Source organism: Lathamus discolor, chromosome 3 (assembly GCF_037157495.1).
Source record: "Lathamus discolor isolate bLatDis1 chromosome 3, bLatDis1.hap1, whole genome shotgun sequence".
NCBI classification, from domain to species: domain Eukaryota; kingdom Metazoa; phylum Chordata; class Aves; order Psittaciformes; family Psittacidae; genus Lathamus; species Lathamus discolor.
This window is the reverse complement of record NC_088886.1, coordinates 12829320-12846755: the sequence shown is the minus strand read 5'-3', so window position 1 is coordinate 12846755 and position 17436 is coordinate 12829320. Positions and strand designations below refer to the sequence as shown.

The 17436-nt window shown below is 48.4% G+C and overlaps 1 protein-coding gene across 5 annotated transcripts in view; it reads left to right on the top strand.

The window, feature by feature from the left end:
- Positions 1-17436, top strand: part of PTPRF (protein tyrosine phosphatase receptor type F) — a 394296-nt gene that overhangs the window by 317884 nt on the left and 58976 nt on the right. For all 5 annotated transcript variants that reach the window (XM_065673567.1, XM_065673566.1, XM_065673568.1 and 2 more), the window contains 6 exons: positions 821-1090; positions 3880-4461; positions 5028-5161; positions 6175-6319; positions 11458-11763; positions 14686-14879. In XM_065673567.1, the coding sequence (XP_065529639.1) occupies positions 821-1090; positions 3880-4461; positions 5028-5161; positions 6175-6319; positions 11458-11763; positions 14686-14879 (1631 nt within the window). The remainder of the gene's footprint in view (positions 1-820; positions 1091-3879; positions 4462-5027; positions 5162-6174; positions 6320-11457; positions 11764-14685; positions 14880-17436) is intronic.

The window sequence follows — 17436 nt, the reverse complement described above, 5'->3', positions numbered from 1 at the left end:
GGCAGCTTTAGAGCTTTATTGTAGCTGAGAGTTGCTTACAAATAAGTCTTGAATGAAATACCCAGCAAGGGCTTGATATGAAGAGAAGCTGTGCAGTGAAATAAGGAGGAATACATCTCCCGAAGTGCTGCCACAAAGGTGGGAAGGGTTCTGCCAGCCCAGCTCTCTTCTGTCAAAATGGATATGATCTCACATCTGTCAGGATTAGTTCTCTCTTGCCCAGCAAGGTGATCTGTTCGGGCCCTGACAATGTCATGTGGCTCTGGTGACTATTTTTTCTGAGTCAAGGTAGAACCTGAGTTACATTTTGAAAGGAATTATATTTTATTTAGCAGTGCACGTGTGCTAATTCCAAAAGAAACCCTTCTGCTGCTCCTGCCCAAACCCTCTGAGGTTTAGGGGACAGGTTGCTTTACTCTAGAGCTAATAAATTGAGCAGGTGATTCTGTTTTGCAGAGCTTCAGTGGGCCCTGCACAGAGAGAGTGTGTGACTGGCATTTGTGCATGCTCTCTAATTAGAGGAATGTAATTTAAATGGAGGAATGTTTCATGTTAGTAATATGATTTCAAAAGGCTATGTTTGGAGGGAATGGATTGAGCCATCCCTTAATGAGTTCTTCTAATAAGATGCCAGTGGCTAAGGAAGGAGAGCAAAGTGTGTGCAATTTGGCAAAGCAGGGAACAGCTTTTGCACTTAATTTAATCTGTCCCGAGGGATAGACAGGCAAAACTATTGAACCCCCCTCACGTACCACCGCAATGCAACTGAGTTTTCTTTGCTGATTCTGTGACCCTACTAGCTGTCTTGTCCTTGTTTCAGTGCGGCGTGTTGCTCCTCGATTCTCTATCCCTCCGAGCAACCATGAGGTGATGCCTGGGGGGAGCGTGAACCTCACGTGCGTGGCAGTAGGTGCTCCAATGCCCTACGTGAAGTGGATGGCTGGTGTGGAGGAGCTGACCAAAGAGGATGAGATGCCTGTTGGTAGGAACGTCTTGGAGCTGAATAACATTGTGCAGTCTGCCAACTACACCTGCGTGGCCATCTCCTCCCTTGGCATGATTGAAGCCACAGCACAGATCACTGTCAAAGGTAAGCAGTTACTCCTTGTGGTGCTTCTGATTGGGCTTCAACAGTGTAGCCCTTTGCTAAAGTATCACTGGGTGCAGAAACTGACTGCACTCTCCTGTGACTTTTCCACCTTGTAAGGGAGGTTCCCAAACTCACAGCTTTGTTTTTTACTGCTTGCAGTGTAGTATTTGCTTTGAAGGTCATTTCTACATGTTTCCACGTACATGTGGCATGATGGGAGACAGTCTTATGTCAGGCTGGGTCCTTGTTATGCCATGAGGAGACTTCATCAAGCCTGTTCATCCAACAGTTTCTGGCTTGTTCTATGTATCAGCAGGATCAGCTCAGCACAACGGTAGGCCACAGACTGTCCTGGAGAAGAGGGCTGTGGATGTCTAGTCAGAGAGCTGTTTGCACAGAGATGTCCCTTGCAAAAAGTGTGGGACAAGAAGATGCATCTCAGCAGTGTGAAGTGCCTGTGTGCCTCACCAGAATGAGCATTCCCGCTCTCTCCTTGCAGGGAAGAGCTGTCTGTGTTCGTTTTGTAACTGTTGTGTATTCCTCTGTCAGTTTTTTCTCCCTTACTGCTCTGCCTTTTTCCCTTTCTCCATCTTTTGTTGCTGTCCTTAAGGTATGCTTCCTGCTGCCATTTCACAGGTAGCTTTGCCCCAGAGAGGACGTTATTGCTGATTGCTGACCACATGGCAGCCCATCCAGGCAGCTCTGTAATGGGAGGCTGAGCACGTGCCCTGCCCTTCCCATCTGGGGCCGAGCAGGTCCACACTATCCCTTTCCTCTTCTGCTTACAGTTGATTTGTAGATGAGGTTTCCACAGATGAGTCATCTTTTGAGTCTGTCTGTTCTCTCTGTTCTTGCAGGACCCCTCCTGCTCTATGGCCACCTCTACCATTGAGTTCCTGATTGAACAAATCACAGAACTGAGTGTTAGCCCTCTCTAACCTGAAGATTAACAGCAAATTCTCTTTTCCCTGGTGCTGGTCAAAGGATGCTTTTAACCTTAGCTGCGCAGTGTTCCTTTTACTCATGGTGTCTGCTTGTCAGTACCTTTTCCAGCTCCTGTTTCCTTACAGAGCACAGGGGTTGCCTTGATTATAGTACCTACCCAATAGTGTGTGAAAGAAAGGGGCATGATGAGGAGGTGGTTTGGATGTGGAGGGAGGAGGTGGGAACTGCAGCATTGCCCTCATGGTTTCCAGTATTTACCTCTTTGTATCTGGGGCAGCTCTGCCTCACTCCCTCCTTGGCTGACATGATGCCCACTACCACCCCAGGACTGCAGAGGTCCCCAGGACAGAGAGCAGTCTGCTCAGCTCCTTTAGCCCATTGCCTTCCTCCTTGTTTCTCTTGTCTGTCTTTTCTGCACCTTCACTCTGCATATAGTACTGCCTCTGACCCTAATTCCTTCATCCAGTGTTCCCTCTCCTGTACTTGCTGGAAAATAGACAGTTTGCAGGGTTAAACAGGAGAAGCATAATGACACAGAGCTAATTGCAGTGAGTGCATCTTAGGTACCAGACCTGTGCCTTGCTCCCATACAGGCTGCACACCCATGTATAAACTGGCAAGAGTCAAGCTTCCAAAGGAAAAGGTGGATGAGTGTCATCTGTCCTTGGAAGCTTGAGAGAGACTGCTAGGATATGTGTTACATCAGGCTATAATATTGGGCAGGATATTTGACCTCCCTGAGTCATCCATGGGTAGATGTGTGGTATCTGGTTGTGGGTCGCATGCCCTTTCCTCCCATGCCAGTTCAGTCGTCACCGATCCCTCAGTGTAGCCTGTTGCAGTAGCACTGGAAAAATCATCTTCCCCAGCACTCCTGTGTTGTAGAGCCTGCCCTCAGCTGAACCATGTGGAAACTGAAAACCTGTTGGCTTTGCCAAAGAATTAAATACTTGAGGATCTTAATTTGGGCTGAGCATTTTTCCTAGTTCCTTGTCAAGCACAGCTGCATTATAAGTCACTAATGACTTTAACTAGAGTGATTCGTAGGAGTTTTAAGCTTACTGTAGACTTTAATTCAGTCATTGTCTTAAAGTGTTTGTGTACTCTGCAAATCTCTCTCACACACTCCTTCTCTTTCTTTGTTGTCTTGGTAAAATGGCAAATCCGGAAATGTTTGCTTGCAGTAGTTGTGTTCTCATTAACACTTCAGAGATGTCAGTGTCATGGAGTACTTGTGTAACAGTTTATTGTCTGGTTGCAGTTTGACACACCACCCAGTGAAATAGTGGATGTGAAAGTCGGTAATTTCTCTGGCTGTATCCCTCCTGCATGTTTTGTAATACTTACAAGACATTCCCCCATCAACGCATCTAACAGCACTGTCCATGAATTCCCTATGGCCTAAGATGCTGTCTCTGTGGAAGCAGGAGCATAGCTGCAGATTACCTGTGGTGCTCTGATTGCTTTACTGTATCCCTTGTAAATCAGCTGTACACCTGGCTTCTGGGGCTAGCCCAGCCCAGCAAGCACCTTCCCACTGCCAGCTGAACCCCCATGACAGAAACATTCCTGCATCCCCATTGAATTACCTTTATTTAGCCTGCTGCTGGTAAGTGCGTCAAGCACATCTAATAACATGATTGCTCTGTTTATCCTTCCATTAAGAACCACTTCAAGCAATATATGGTAATATAAAAATGCATGTTGTAGAGTATGAAATGATTTCTGCCTTTTAAAGAAGAATGTTAATGGGAGGTGGCAGCTCCATTTTTATCCCCGTGCACATTGCAGGGTTTGAGCTGACTGAATTATTTAAATCACACCTCTTTGCCTTTCAATTGCAGCACTGCCAAAACCTCCAACAGAGCCATTAGTGACTGAAACGACAGCTACCAGCGTGACCCTCACCTGGGATTCAGGCAACTCCGACCCCATTTCATATTACGTCATCCAGTACAAGCCCAAATCTTTGGAGGGTCAGTTCCAGGAGGTGGATGGTGTGGCAACAACCCGCTATAGCATAGGTGGGCTCAGCCCTTTCTCAGAGTATGAGTTCCGGGTCATCGCAGTCAATAACATTGGCAGGGGTCCACCCAGTGAGCTGGTCGAGGCCCGGACAGGAGAGCAAGCTCCTTCAAGTCCACCCCTCAAAGTCCAGGCACGGATGCTGAGTGCCAGCACCATGCTGGTCCAGTGGGAGCAGCCAGAGGAGCCAAATGGACAGATCCGAGGGTACCGTGTTTACTATACCACTGACCCGCATCTGCCTTTGAGCATGTGGCAGAAACACAACACTGATGACAGTCACCTTACCACCGTTGGGAGCCTCATCACGGGGACTACGTACAGCATCCGTGTCCTGGCCTTTACTTCAGTGGGTGACGGACCCCCCTCGGACATCATCCAGGTCAAAACGCAACAAGGGGGTACGTATGGAGTGAGGTGCTATGCTCCGTGTGCACCTCAGTGGTGTGCGTTTCAGCTGTGTGTCTGATCTACACCAGGCATCACAACTGCACTTGGTGATCAACCAGTTGCATGTCAGAGTGGCATCCCCACCCAACAGCTATCAGATTTAAGCCATCAGCTTGTCTGGGGTAGTTGGTGTCAATCTCAGCAAGTAACACAGCCCACAGTTTTGTCTGGGATACAGTGGCTAAAAATGTGACACAAGGTCCTGGGCATGGATGTCGGCACCTATGTGACTGTGCTGAACCCTTCTGGGATCTCAGTATGCGTGTGGAAGGAAAGAGCTGGGATGCAGTCAGGGGCTGGAAGTGAGCACGATTCCCAAAGTCACCTGCCTGGGTCCCAAAGGTGCTTGCTTTTTGCCTGCGTTGTTCCAGGAGCACAATATGAGGGAAAGGGAGAAAGGGAGAATCCAGAAAGAAAGAAAGAGAGGCCTTTCAAGGTGAAACACAAACTCTGCAAAGCCACGCTACTCCTTTGCCTGCATATGCCTCCCGGCACTAACCATGTGTTTGGTCCCCAGTTCCTGCCCAGCCAGCTGACTTCCAGGCAGAAGCAGAGTCTGATACCCGCATCCTGTTGACGTGGCTGCCTGCTTCTCAGGAGCGCATTACCAAATACGAGCTGCTGTACTGGGAAGGGGAGGATGGCACCCAGGTGAGGATCCTGCCTCTTCATCAGCAGCACTTGGGGCTGGATATACCAATTCAGCAGCTTGGGAAAGGTGCCTGCTTGAGCTGGGGTGACAACAGGACCATTTCTTCTCTGTGTTTCTTCTGTCTCAGGGGTGTGTATAGGAGTATGGCAGTCTCTGGCTTCTGTGTAAGTGACCTCAGCAGTGCTTATTGATGCCTAACAAAGTAACTAGTGACTGGTTTGGGACTGAAAAGACTCCAGAATACCATGACACCATCCCTGAGGCGCCCTTACTGCTGGGCCTTTAAAGACAGTAGGTCTTCTATAGGTGGGTCTGAAATGGCCTCCAGTATGTGTCTGCAGCTCCAGGACTGGTTACACTTCAGAAACAGGTTGAGGGTGACCTAGAGAGAGCCCTTCCACATTTACTGCCAGGTGCCTAAAGGAAGTCCAGCTCTAAATATATGAAAAGCAGTGCTGGCTTCAGGGCAGCACAGTGAGAACTGTGCAAAGGCAGCTTCCCAGTGTCCCATAGTCCTGTTCTCCTCTTGTATTCATAATGGCATGAGAGCTGCCAGAAGTAAGTGCCCTGCAGGTGAAGTGACAGCAAAACAAGTAATTTAGTGGCACTGTTTAGGTGCATTAGCAATCCCAACTGCTTTAGGACAAGGGCTTTACTCTGTTTCACAGGCATGCATTGCCTATTGGGAGAAAACAAACTCATGTCCTGTGCCTCTCACATGAATTACATAACTAGTCCCAGCATTCCCACAAAGACAGTGATAGACAGTGCAGTCTGGACACCAGGGTAGCCTGGCTGTCGGAGAGGTCTGCCAGGGTCCTTGTATTTCTCCCAAGCTCCATACCTTGGATGTCCTGCAGAACTGCAACAGGTTTGACAGCATGACTGTGACTTTCTGTGGGGCCAGAATGGGTGATGGAGCTGCCTATTCCCTTGGCATGGAGAGCGGAACACCAGCTTTTCTAGATTTTCCAACTACACCAAATAATCTGTGTTTCCTTTTATTTGACAGCAAAAGGTGGAGTTTGACCCAACATCCTCGTATGCCGTGGAAGGTCTCAAACCAGACACACTGTATAAGTTCCGTCTGGGTGCCCGCTCAGAGCTGGGGGTAGGAGTCTACACCCCAATGATCGAAGCCAGAACTGCCCAATCCAGTAAGTGTCTGATACTATGCACTGCTGAAGACAAAGCAAAAGCAGTCCAGTTTCCATCGCCTGGGCATGGAGTAGCCCAGTACCTCTGCCCTTGTGTGTCTTCAGGGATGCCAGCATGCAGTTTGCTGAAGGGTGTAATGGGGAAAGTCAGCTGGGGTTTTGGATCAGGGCTCTTTGGCAGAGGGGGTGCACCCAAGTGGTAAGTTCTTTCTTCATGTCCGTTTGATCATGCTGTCTTTCCCTTAGGGTAGATTCATAAAAACTAATGGAGGAGTGAAACAGGCTGGGAAATTGCTTTGGAGAGATTGATTTGAGTGGGTTTGTGGATCTCTATGAATTTACTGCCATGCAGACAAGCTGTCTGGGCAGGCAGTGTATGACTGTTTGGCTCTAAATATGACTGTCCCCAAACCACTGGATTTTCATCCTTTCACTTCCCATTCCAGCTGCCTTCCTTCCTCCAGAGTTCATCTTTGGTCCATACACTTGATTGATAGCAGGATGAGGCATTCTTTAAGGCCAGATGAGCTTGTGGCTCACAGGCAACTGGAAGAGTCAAAGTTTGGCAAAGTGGCTGTTTGCCTGGATTGTATGAGCAAGTAAGGCTGCTGCTTCTGGGACTGCAGTGCTAGGGGAAACCAGAACAAGCTGCAGCAGAGTTAATAGAGAGGCTAGATAATGAGGTGACCCAGGCAATATCACTTTCATCCTCACTCTGCCCCATGTGATCACAGAGCAGGAGTTTGCATCGCTCTGACTGGCAGCTCAAAGTGCTGTGCATAAGCAGATTAGGGCTATCAAAGGGCCCTGCGATAAGCTCGTTTTCACTAACGATTTTTGGGCTTGCCATTATGCAAAGAGCATTAAAAGGAGGAAAAAAGACATTTCTGTTAGCACCGTCTGTCTGGGATTTACTAGCTATGTGGGGTGAGCAGTTGGCAAAGGCAGCCAGCCTTCCCTGCAGGGAGGGCACCAGCATGCACAGCAGCTGAGAGCCTGAGATGGCCATTAGAAAGGGAGCTCAGGCAGGAAAGAGCAGCTCTGCTCACTACTGGAGTGACCTTCTCTTTGAGGAAAACTCAGCTTCATTAGCATATCAGTTGCAGGGATTCCTCCACCTCGTTAAGTGAGCTAATGGTGGCTTAGTGCCACACAATAGGCAGGTATGAGAATGGAGAAAGGTTCAGATCATGCAGTTATAAATATTTGAACACTGAGAACAAATTCCGAGTGTGGGGATTTGTATACCTATTTCAGATGGCTTTTGTATTGATAGGCAAAGGTTGAAGCAACTCTCCTGCCACTTAAATTAATTCCATCAGTGGATGCTCTTATCCTTGAACACACTTAATCAGAGACGGCTCCATGCATAAATGAGTCCTTCAGAGTCTCACAACAATCCAAGTAAGCAAAACCTCTGCTTCGTGGACTCTTTAAGGCGAACATCTTCCCATGACCTTTTCCACATGCTGTCTGCTCACAGGGGATCTCATACTGGTCCGTTTTTAAGGTTGTTGCTTCACTGGCTGGTGGAGCAGTAGCTGTCTGGTTCTGGCATCTCTTTAGTAAGAGAAGTATGCACAGGATAGAAGAGGTTTGGCCAAAAGCTACAGGAATACCTTTGCTTAAGCAGCAAAACCCTGCTTACACTGAGGGGCCTACGAGTTCTTTTGATTTATCCAAGAAGTGTCTAGGTCTTGGTTTACAGGCCCCTAATTGAGAATATTTCTGGTGACACTCTATTTTATAAGTCCTCAGCAGTTACTATTGCACTATTCAGTGAGGGTGACAAACCACTGGCTGAACAATCCCAGTGCAGAGTGAATTCTTGGGTACTAGGGGTGTCAAAGTCAAGTAGGCCTTTCAGAAAGCTCTGCTTAAGCTCAGCAGTTGTGTGTACAACTTCCAGGCAGAAATTCTTTGATCTTCGCATAGCATCAGATGGTTTGGTTGGGCCCCTATGGCCTTAAAATTTGCTAATCTAGAAAGAGTGTTGCTCCCAGTTTCAAACTGGTCTCCTTCCTGCACTCTTCCATCTGGTAACTCTGAGAAAGGCTGTTAGATCTTGGAGGTTGACATGTTGAGGTGGGACACAAACTGCAGGAGCAGTCAGACTCCTGCTTTCCAAACAGCCTGTCTTCAGGCTTTATTCCTGGCCCTAAGAAACCAGTCACAGTAAGGTAGGAGGCACATCATCACTACTGAGCCACTAATGGGCTGGAGAAGGACATCTGCATTGCTGCTGCTGGGCTTTTCTTGTGGCATCCCTGCTCAGGAGTGATAGGGGTGCTTTTCCAGGAAGGCCAGATGGATGCAGTGCCCCTTTGCACCCTTCAAGTAGCACAGCTCAGACCCCATCTCCTGAGAAGCCTCTGGGCTGTCTTTCCTGCTAAGCTGCTTACTTAGTTGTTGGGCACCCTGCAAAGCGCACAAGCAGTGCTGCTTTGAGGGCCTGAGGAGCACGGGGGAGTTTTCCAGGAGCCTGCACTGCCTCAGGCAAGCAGCATGATGCAGGAGAGGAGCCCGTAAGGCCTCAGCATTAAAATGCTGTTCTCGCTTAAAATACAAAGGTGGATCTTGAGGCTGCCTTTTCCCTAGCTTACAGAGTAGGTGGGCTGGATGGGTGCACAGGGCTGCTGTGGACCAGCGGGGGAGGCCGGTGTAAGTAGCCTGGAGGCAGCAGAGGTTTGCAGTGTGGGTGCCTCTATGTGTGTGGGTGCATGTTGCCACCCAGTCTGCGCTTTGCTGGTCCCAGGAGGGACAGTCCCACTCCTTATGCATTTTAAGTTGATCCTGCTCATGTTACCAAGTTTTATTTTGTTTTCTTTACATGTTAATCTGAGTTTTTGCCTTGCACATCATGTTTATAACTCTTACCCAGTCAACTTTTGACCTGCCCACCCTGCCAGCCATAGCTGCCTTTGGAGAAGTTCGCAGCTGCATCCTAAGTGATGCTGTGGAGCAACAAAGCCAGAGCATATCTCTTCCGTGAATGGGCTCTCTGCAGATCATGGCAAAAGAAAGGCTTGCCAAGCTCCTTATGTCTCATCTGTCCCTTCTTACCAGTTGCTTTGTCTCAGCCCTCTCTGAGCTCACTCTTGGTGTTGCTTTGGTGTTACATCTTCCTCCTGTCTTTCCTGCCATTTCTCTGCTGATTAACCAAAAGAGTGTGAGGATTAATTTTCTACCCTTGCTCCCTTCCTGTATACCAGATGGCAGAGCAGGATTAGCCTTCCCTCACATAAGCAACTGTTTGCTTCCCTTGCATGCACTGCTTTGACTTCTCTTTCCCATAGCAGCAGTCTGATTCTGCTCAGCCATCATCTCTTGCAGATCCATCACTGCCCACTCTCCCTCCATCTTTCCTCTCTCCAGACACTTCAGTGCAGGCGTCGGAGATGGGCCCTCCTCTCTGAGAACTGAAGCGGGCACAAAGAGTTACAGGCAGCCTGTGACTATATCTGCAAGCAAATGGGCCTTGTGTTCTACAAGCAGAGGTCACCAGTGGCATTGGGAAGTGCTGCTCTCCCCAGCTTTCCAAAATCTTTTCACACTACCAACCTGTGCCGAACAAAGCCAAGGCACAATTGTTGGGGGTTTTAATTATCTGAGGTCCCTGGTGCTATCTGGGGTAATGTAGGTTGTGTTTGCCTTTGTGCGGGCAGTGAGCAGGCAGGCTTGTCCCTGTGCCCTAGGAAGGCTGGCTCTGGTGCACTGATGCCTTCAAGGACTGCAGCATGAGGAAGGGCGCCAGTCTTTTTTCAGCCTTTTTTAGGTTTCTGGGTGCAGTGAAGAATGGAAGCAGCCTTTTGTCTGCCTAGCAAAGCAAGATACCTTGTACCAGCCTTATTGCAGGCCAGGAGCTTCCTAACCTTAAAGCTGTGTGTGCTGGTTTTGGTGATAGTGCCCTGCTCTCTCTGCTTAGGGCTCTTCCGTTCTGTGCAAGCACCTGGGATTGCACCCATCTACCTTGTGCCTTCACTGAACAGGTGGGCTCCCTTCCTTCTTCATTCTTTCCACCCTTGCCTTCTTTGCAAGCATACCATCTGCAGCATCCCTGGGCAGTGAGGACAAATGAGAGGAGCCTGCTGTTGCTGTGGGAGGGCTCCCATGTTGCTGGGGCCCTGTTGCAACAGGACAGCAGTTCTGCAAGGCTGGAGAAGGGAATGAACCAGGCAATTGTCTAGAGATGCTCTGCTTTGTTCAGGTTGTCTCTTCTTTCCTGATCCCTCTTTTTACCCACCAGATTTGTTTTGCTGCTGTTCCCCAGCAATGCTGTGTGGCAGCGACTGCTTCTCATCCTGAAGCATCCACTGCCCACATCTCATTCCTCTCCCTGTGGCCACTTAACATTGTTGGGGCTTAGTAATTAATGCAAACCACAGACGGTTTTTTTGCTTGTGAGGGGACAAGACCTGCGTGCTTTCCCCTCTGGAGCCCCATAGGCCAGGAAGCTCCTGAGGCAGGTAACCAGTTTGACAGGCATGAAGCAGTCGGTCCCAGATACTAGGCACACGTGCAAAGCAGCACAACCATGTTATCTCCTGTTTCCACGTGGTGCCTGGGTCAGGGTGCTGCTCAGAGCTGATGGTTGTGATTCCAAACCCGGCCTGGACACACTCCAGGCAGCCTCAGTCACCTGCTTTCCCTACCCTCTTTTGTTTCCTTCATTTGACTAGGAGCAGGTTTTTCAAGCCTTCATACAATCTGGTGTGTGAGCTTCCCTTCTGCCACTCTTGCCTTCTGTAGCTTCCTACCTCTTCTGGTTTCCATCTGCTTCAGATCTTCACTGAAAGCATCTTTCTTCTCCCTACCAGTCTCTCTCTCTCACAATCCTTCCCTTACTGACATTTGTTGTGTTTGGTAAAGTGAGTGTCCAGAACTGCTTTGGGAAGAGGTGTTCTCTGATGCAGAACAGCACTTCTGTCTCCATGCTGTTCATGAGGCTTTCAAATACAGATTGCCCCTAGTGCCATCTTTGATCTGCAAGGCAGGCAGGCAGTTGTCCAGGAAGCTGCTGGCTGAATGTCCATGTGTATGTTCAGTGTTCCGTTGGCTGGGTAAAAGTTCCCTGTGCATTTTTGTTTGTCCTTCCACTCATTTCCCTTCATCTCCCCACTTCATTTATTTATCCCCAGCCCCCTCCGCCCCACCCCAAGATGTCGAGTGTGTAAGCACCAGCTCCACTACCATCCGGGTAAGTTGGGTGCCACCGCCTGCCCAGAGCCGCAATGGGGTCATCACCCAGTACTCCATTGCCTACCAGGCAGTGGAAGGAGATGACAACACCAAGCATGTGGTGGATGGCATTGGACGGGAGCACTCCAGCTGGGAGATCAAGGACCTGGAGAAATGGACCGAGTACAAGGTGTGGGTAAGGGCTCACACCGATGTGGGGCCAGGACCGGAGAGCATCCCCGTGCACGTGCGCACTGATGAGGATGGTAGGTGTTACTGAACAGCTGCTTCAGCTACCGCATTGGGGTAACCAGGACTCTCCTAGCTGAGCTGCTGGAAAACAGGGGAAAGGGAGTGGGGATATTGGCCTTGGGAGTGCTTTTCAAACAGGACTGGAGGCTGTTTGGAGCAGTTCCTTAATCATCTGCTCCAAGGAGTGAGTCTTCTTGGTTGCCGTGGAGTGGGGTAGGGGAATTACTCTGCTGGCTCTTGCTTTGATATGATATGGTTGCCTCTAGGCTGTGGGTCAGATCTCCTGGTGTGGTCCCACAAGGGTCCTGTGTGTGTTAGCAGTGCTTCCTGCACACATGAGGAGGCAGTACATTGCTTTCCCATTTGGCTTTCTAGTGTGTGGTGGTGGTTTTCCGTTTTACTGAAGGTAACGCAAGTTTTCTCAGCCAAAGGCTTCTCTCACATTGTGAGATCGGGACTTAAGGTTTACTTGTTGACCTGAAATCCAGCAAACTAAAGAGGGGAAAAGAAATCCATCTGAAACTTGCAGATACCACAGGAAAGCTGCTTCCTGCTCCTGCTTCCAGGCAAGCCACAGCTTATATAAATCTGCTCTTCCGCTCAAGAGTCAGAATATCACATGGACAGAACACTTTACTGGATACGACAGCTTTAAAGAGAAATTGCTTTGTATTAGCAGGGCTGTCAGTTATGTCATCGTGACTTAAGCCAATTCCTTTGAAAGTGTCAGAGCTCAGGGTGACAGTATGAGCTTCCATGGCTTCATGCTGACCCCAGAAGCTGCAGGTTTAATGGGAGAAGAAAGAGATGCAGCACCCAGGCAAAGAAGGGATCATCTCTACATTGCTCAGTCAGCATAGCAAATTGAAACCAGGCACGCTACAGTTTCCCTAAATGGGCTGCCAGTGTCCCCCATGTCTCTGTGGCTCTGGAAGCAGTGTCTGGGAATGCTCGCTGACTGCATTCCTAAGCTGGCAAACACGTCTGTGTGTGTCCTGCTGCCTCTATTGTTTGCTTCAGTTCTCATTCAGCAGAGTTGTAGCCCAGGGGAAGCTGCTACCCCAGAAATGTCGCAGCAAGCACTCTTACTTGCTTTTTGGGCACCATGGTTGGACATTCCAGCTTAGCTGTCAGGAGTGATTTCATATCCCTCTGACATGCTGATGTTTGGTAGACAGCCATGATGAAGGAAAGAAAAATACTAAACTGTGATCTGAAAACAAATCGAACTTTGCTCATTTGGGTCTCAGACACAGCACATATTCCCATAATGGGGTATGGTAGTGTTCTTCACTGTGGTGTGCTCACACATCTCTTCATGTCCCTGTAACATCTCCGTATCTCCTGCCGAGGCCTCCCGCCTTCTCTTGCCAGCAGAGCTTGACAAGCAGCTTCTGCCTGGTTCTCAGGGAGGATCTTGTTTTTGCTTGGACTCCCAACTGTGTGTGTGGGCAGGTGTCATGCTAGGGCAGGAGAGCCCTGTGGCTTGTGCAAGGTCACTGCACTAAGTGAAAAGTGAATTGCGGATTACAGTGTAGGCTGCTCCAGCCAGAAGGAGGTAACTATTCAAGCGCAGCCCCCTTCATTCCCATACGTTGAGCAGGCCTCATGGTGCTAAAGTGCTCCATTCCTCCTTACTCTATTTTATTTAATTATCTACAATTAAGAAGGACATCTGGGGAAAATAATGAATTGCCCTGCAGCTTAAAAACTGTGCTTACCTGCTGGGTAGCTGTTTCTTCCCATCTAGTTGGTCGAAATAGCAATCCTCATTATGTCTGCTTGTCAGCTATCCATACCTAATTACATAATACTGATTATTTCTTGCTGTGCTGAGAATTGGGGCATACAGGGTTCCAAACCCCTGGATTTTCCAGGGCAGTGGAGAGTGGAAAGGGTGCTGCAGTAGAGGTGCCAGAATGGAGCCCAGATCCTTCACTTGGGTACCAGGCACTTGAGTAGCAGCTGTGTGTTCTGCAGGGAATGCACACCTCTGTTCCCAGCTGCTTCAGCCCCAAGGAGCTTTCTAGGAGCAACTGAGAAGCTCATTTTTTAGCATTGACATTTTTGTCACAGTCAATGCAAGAGCAAAAAGTAATAAGGAGGTAATTTTTCCAAATGGTAAATAGGGTATAAATACATTTTTAAACGGGCCTCACCTTGCAAGAAAATTGATATTTTGTGTGCAGTGTAATTTTTCATTTTATTATCAAAAAGCATTCAGCTAGCTGTGCATGAAATACAGTCCCCAGAGCTGTCACAATTCCCACAGGCCCCTTTATCTGACTGAGTTCAGTGACTGCTGTCTCTGAGCTCTGGGTTATTGTTTTAGGATGGTGCTTTTCCCCCTCATTAACCTCTTGCTGTCACAGGAGAAGAGCACGTGTGCTCTTTGGCTGGTGGCAGGTACCAGGGCTCCCCGCAAGGCAGGCTCAGCACCCAGTTGTGTTACCTGGGGCCTATTGGACTGTATTTAGATGTATGCAGAGGGATCTGAGAGGAGATGTTGTGACAGGCAGGATGCAAAGAAGGCTTCAAAACCCCTGCCTCTGCTGCCGGGCACCCTGAGCTGCAGGTGGTTACAATATTCTTTATATTTTGCTATATTCTTGTATTCTTCCTTGATCCCTTATTGCTGGAGACAAGAGAGGGATAGATGGACCTTGGGTCTGACCCAGCCCAGTGGCTTTTAGAGGTGCTTCTGCATGTCACAGTCACACTCCTTCCTCTTGAGAGTAGCGAAAGTGCTTGGATGCTAGGAAAGGGTTGGGGATATGGTCACACTGGAAAACCGCAAAATGATCTCCTGGGCAGGTACGGGCACTTGTGCCAACGGAGCTGTCATTGTACTGAGGTGAAGGGAAGGTAGAGGAGTGAGAGATGGTTGACAGTGGTTGTGTCGTACCTGCTAACTGTTTATCCTGTGTGTGTTACAGTGCCCAGTGCCCCACCTCGAAAGGTGGAGGTAGAGTCTGTGAATTCGACTGCCATCCGGGTGAGCTGGAAGCTGCCCATCTCCAATAAGCAGCACGGGCAAATCCGCGGGTACCAGGTTACATACGTGAAGCTGGAAAACAATGAGCCCCGAGGGCAGCCAGTGATCAAGGACGTCATGCTGTCGGAAGCACAGGTACAGTGTGGGGACCACGGGCTGGTGGGCATGGCACCTTTGTTCTCTGCAGAGGGCCAGGCTGTCTGGATCCAAGTATTTCTTGGCCTCCTCTTGAGGCCAAGCATGGGATTCAGCTCTGCCTGAGCAAGGCAAACAGTTTATCCCTAAACCGTGGCTTACAAATGGGTAAAATGTTAAAAAAAAAAAAAAATCAGGAAAGGATTGCTGTAGGAAAGATGATGTATTGAATGATGCTTCTCCCTTACCCCTTCTCTGACATGTACCTCTCTCTACCTGCCACGTCCTGTGCGGATTTCAGCTGCAGCAAATTGTGTTTTGCCAGTCAGGTTATAAGTCGTCAGAGTTTTAAGGCCTTAAGTCTCCTTCTTTTGTGCTTACTATGTTCAGGGCAAAGTTTCTCCCTCTTTGCAGTGCTGCCTGCTTTTTTCACACAGGGATGGCTCCGTGCCGTTGGGTGGGCACAGCATGATAGGCAGGACAGCCCTCCTCTGGCTCAGCAAAGCCTCCCTTTCCTTCTGCTTTTGCAAGGCAGGGACTTGAACCTTGCATTGGCTCTTGAAACCAAAGTGTAGGTGAAACCAACTGAGTCTAGGAAAGGCTGATGGGGTGGCAGGGGAGAATTGAGCTGCAGGCCCACATCACCCTGCCCTCTGACTTTGCCCTCTGCAAACCTCATACAACAATCTGCTCATAATTATGCGATGTCCTGGATGCCTCACCAGCTGTGAGCTGAAGCCCTGTTCCTTCATAGTGCTCCAGGCATAGATAATGCACTCTGCTCAGCCCAGCAATGTGTAGTTGCTTCTTTCCCAGGGTCCAGGGAAGTTCTTGGCTGTTGTGAAATACAACTCTTCTCTGGAGCAAGGGTCCTTCGTCATGGATGACCCAAGCTGTTCTCTACAAAGATAATCGTATAAATGAAGTACAGGATCTGCTGCTGTTGGAAGCGATGAGTAATCGATTCACAGCAGGCTTGCCTGAATGATGCCCAATATAAATACTGGAGAGCTGCAACGATTAATTGATCTCTGGCCTGAACGCAGCTGTGAATCATTTATATGTTTGTCAGTAGGGAGTGCAGTGCACAGAGGCAGCTTTACTCCCCATTCATATTCTGAAGGGTAAAACTCAGAAGTAATGTGGAAGGGAAAAACTTTGAAGAGAGAAAATGCTTTGAGGGTCCTCGCAGTGTTGTCTGGGGCATGTCTCTGTTAATGCTTCAAATGTTGCTTTATTTTAATCATTAGAAAAGCAGCTTACCGTGCTTTACTTATTCCAGGAGGATATAAACTTTTGTGTTGTTTGACCAATTGATGCTGTGTTGTTCGACCAATTGATGCTGTGTTGTTCAGCTGGAGTTTGGAGTTAATGGGTTTGTCCCAAGCATCAGTGGGCGAAGTTGGCAATGTTGTTCTTGTTTGTGTTTTCAAACATTTCATGCTTGCCCAGCCAGTTCTGCTTTCACTCCTTACTCATACATTTCAGAGAGAGAAGCCCAATGTTAATGTGCAGGAATGAGGATTCCAGTGCCAGAAACTTTCCAAGGAGTGCTAGATTTTGCATTATTTTGAATGTGTGCATCAAGGAGGCAAGTTGTTCGAAGCTTCCTGGCATGTCAGACCACTTACCAGTCTTTCGTATTCTGTGATTTTATGTGGGAAGGTTCTCGAGTGCTGTGACTGTGTTTTTTTCTGGTATGTGTGGTGCTCAGTTCATCCACTGTAACTTTTGGATGGAAGCAAAGGCCAAAAGATAGTTGCAGAAAAGTGACTACTCTGAAGGAGTCATGTCACTCCTGGGATAAACTAAATGGGACCCTGCCGGGAAGAGGTTTCACTGACTTGGCAGTAGAGATCTTTATTTCCCAAAAGAGTGAGAAGCCAGGCATGACCTGTGCTTGTGATGAAATACGTCTGTTCCAGAAGCTGAAGAACCCTGTAAGAGCTGCCATCTTTCAGTACGGCAGTGTGTGTCTTTGCAAACAGCTAGATGGAACTTTAACAAGTAGTCTTTGAAGAATTATTTTCTGTGGAAGGCAACAAAAAGAGTCACGAGGAACACCTGTCCCTGGAAGTCACAGGATGAAAATGGTCAGAATGCAGCCACAGTTCAGTACTCCTCAGAATATAGCCACAGTTAAGTACTCCTAAACATTCGTAAACCATACCAGTGCACGAGGGGAGAATTAAACTGCTTTATTCTCTGGAGCCAAAGAAATTCTCTGAACACGTAGACAGAGCCTCTCCTCCTTTTGTCTAGCCAGGCTGCCTGCTGATTTTGAGTAGGTATATACCATATAATCTGCTTCCTGCAGATGGTATGAAGACCCTGGTTTTACAGCTGACTCATCATTTTTCCTGATTGAAGATGAGAAATGGAGAGACAGTAAACGAAGATGAAAGGAAAAAGGAAAGGGAATGGAGATGTTAGATGTGCAGATAATATAGATTCCGAGTTTTCAAAACCATTTGAGTGGAAAGGACTAAAAACATCAGCAAGAAGTGGGGCCCTGGTGCTGGAGAGATCACATTCTATTTTGCAGCCTCCTGTCTGG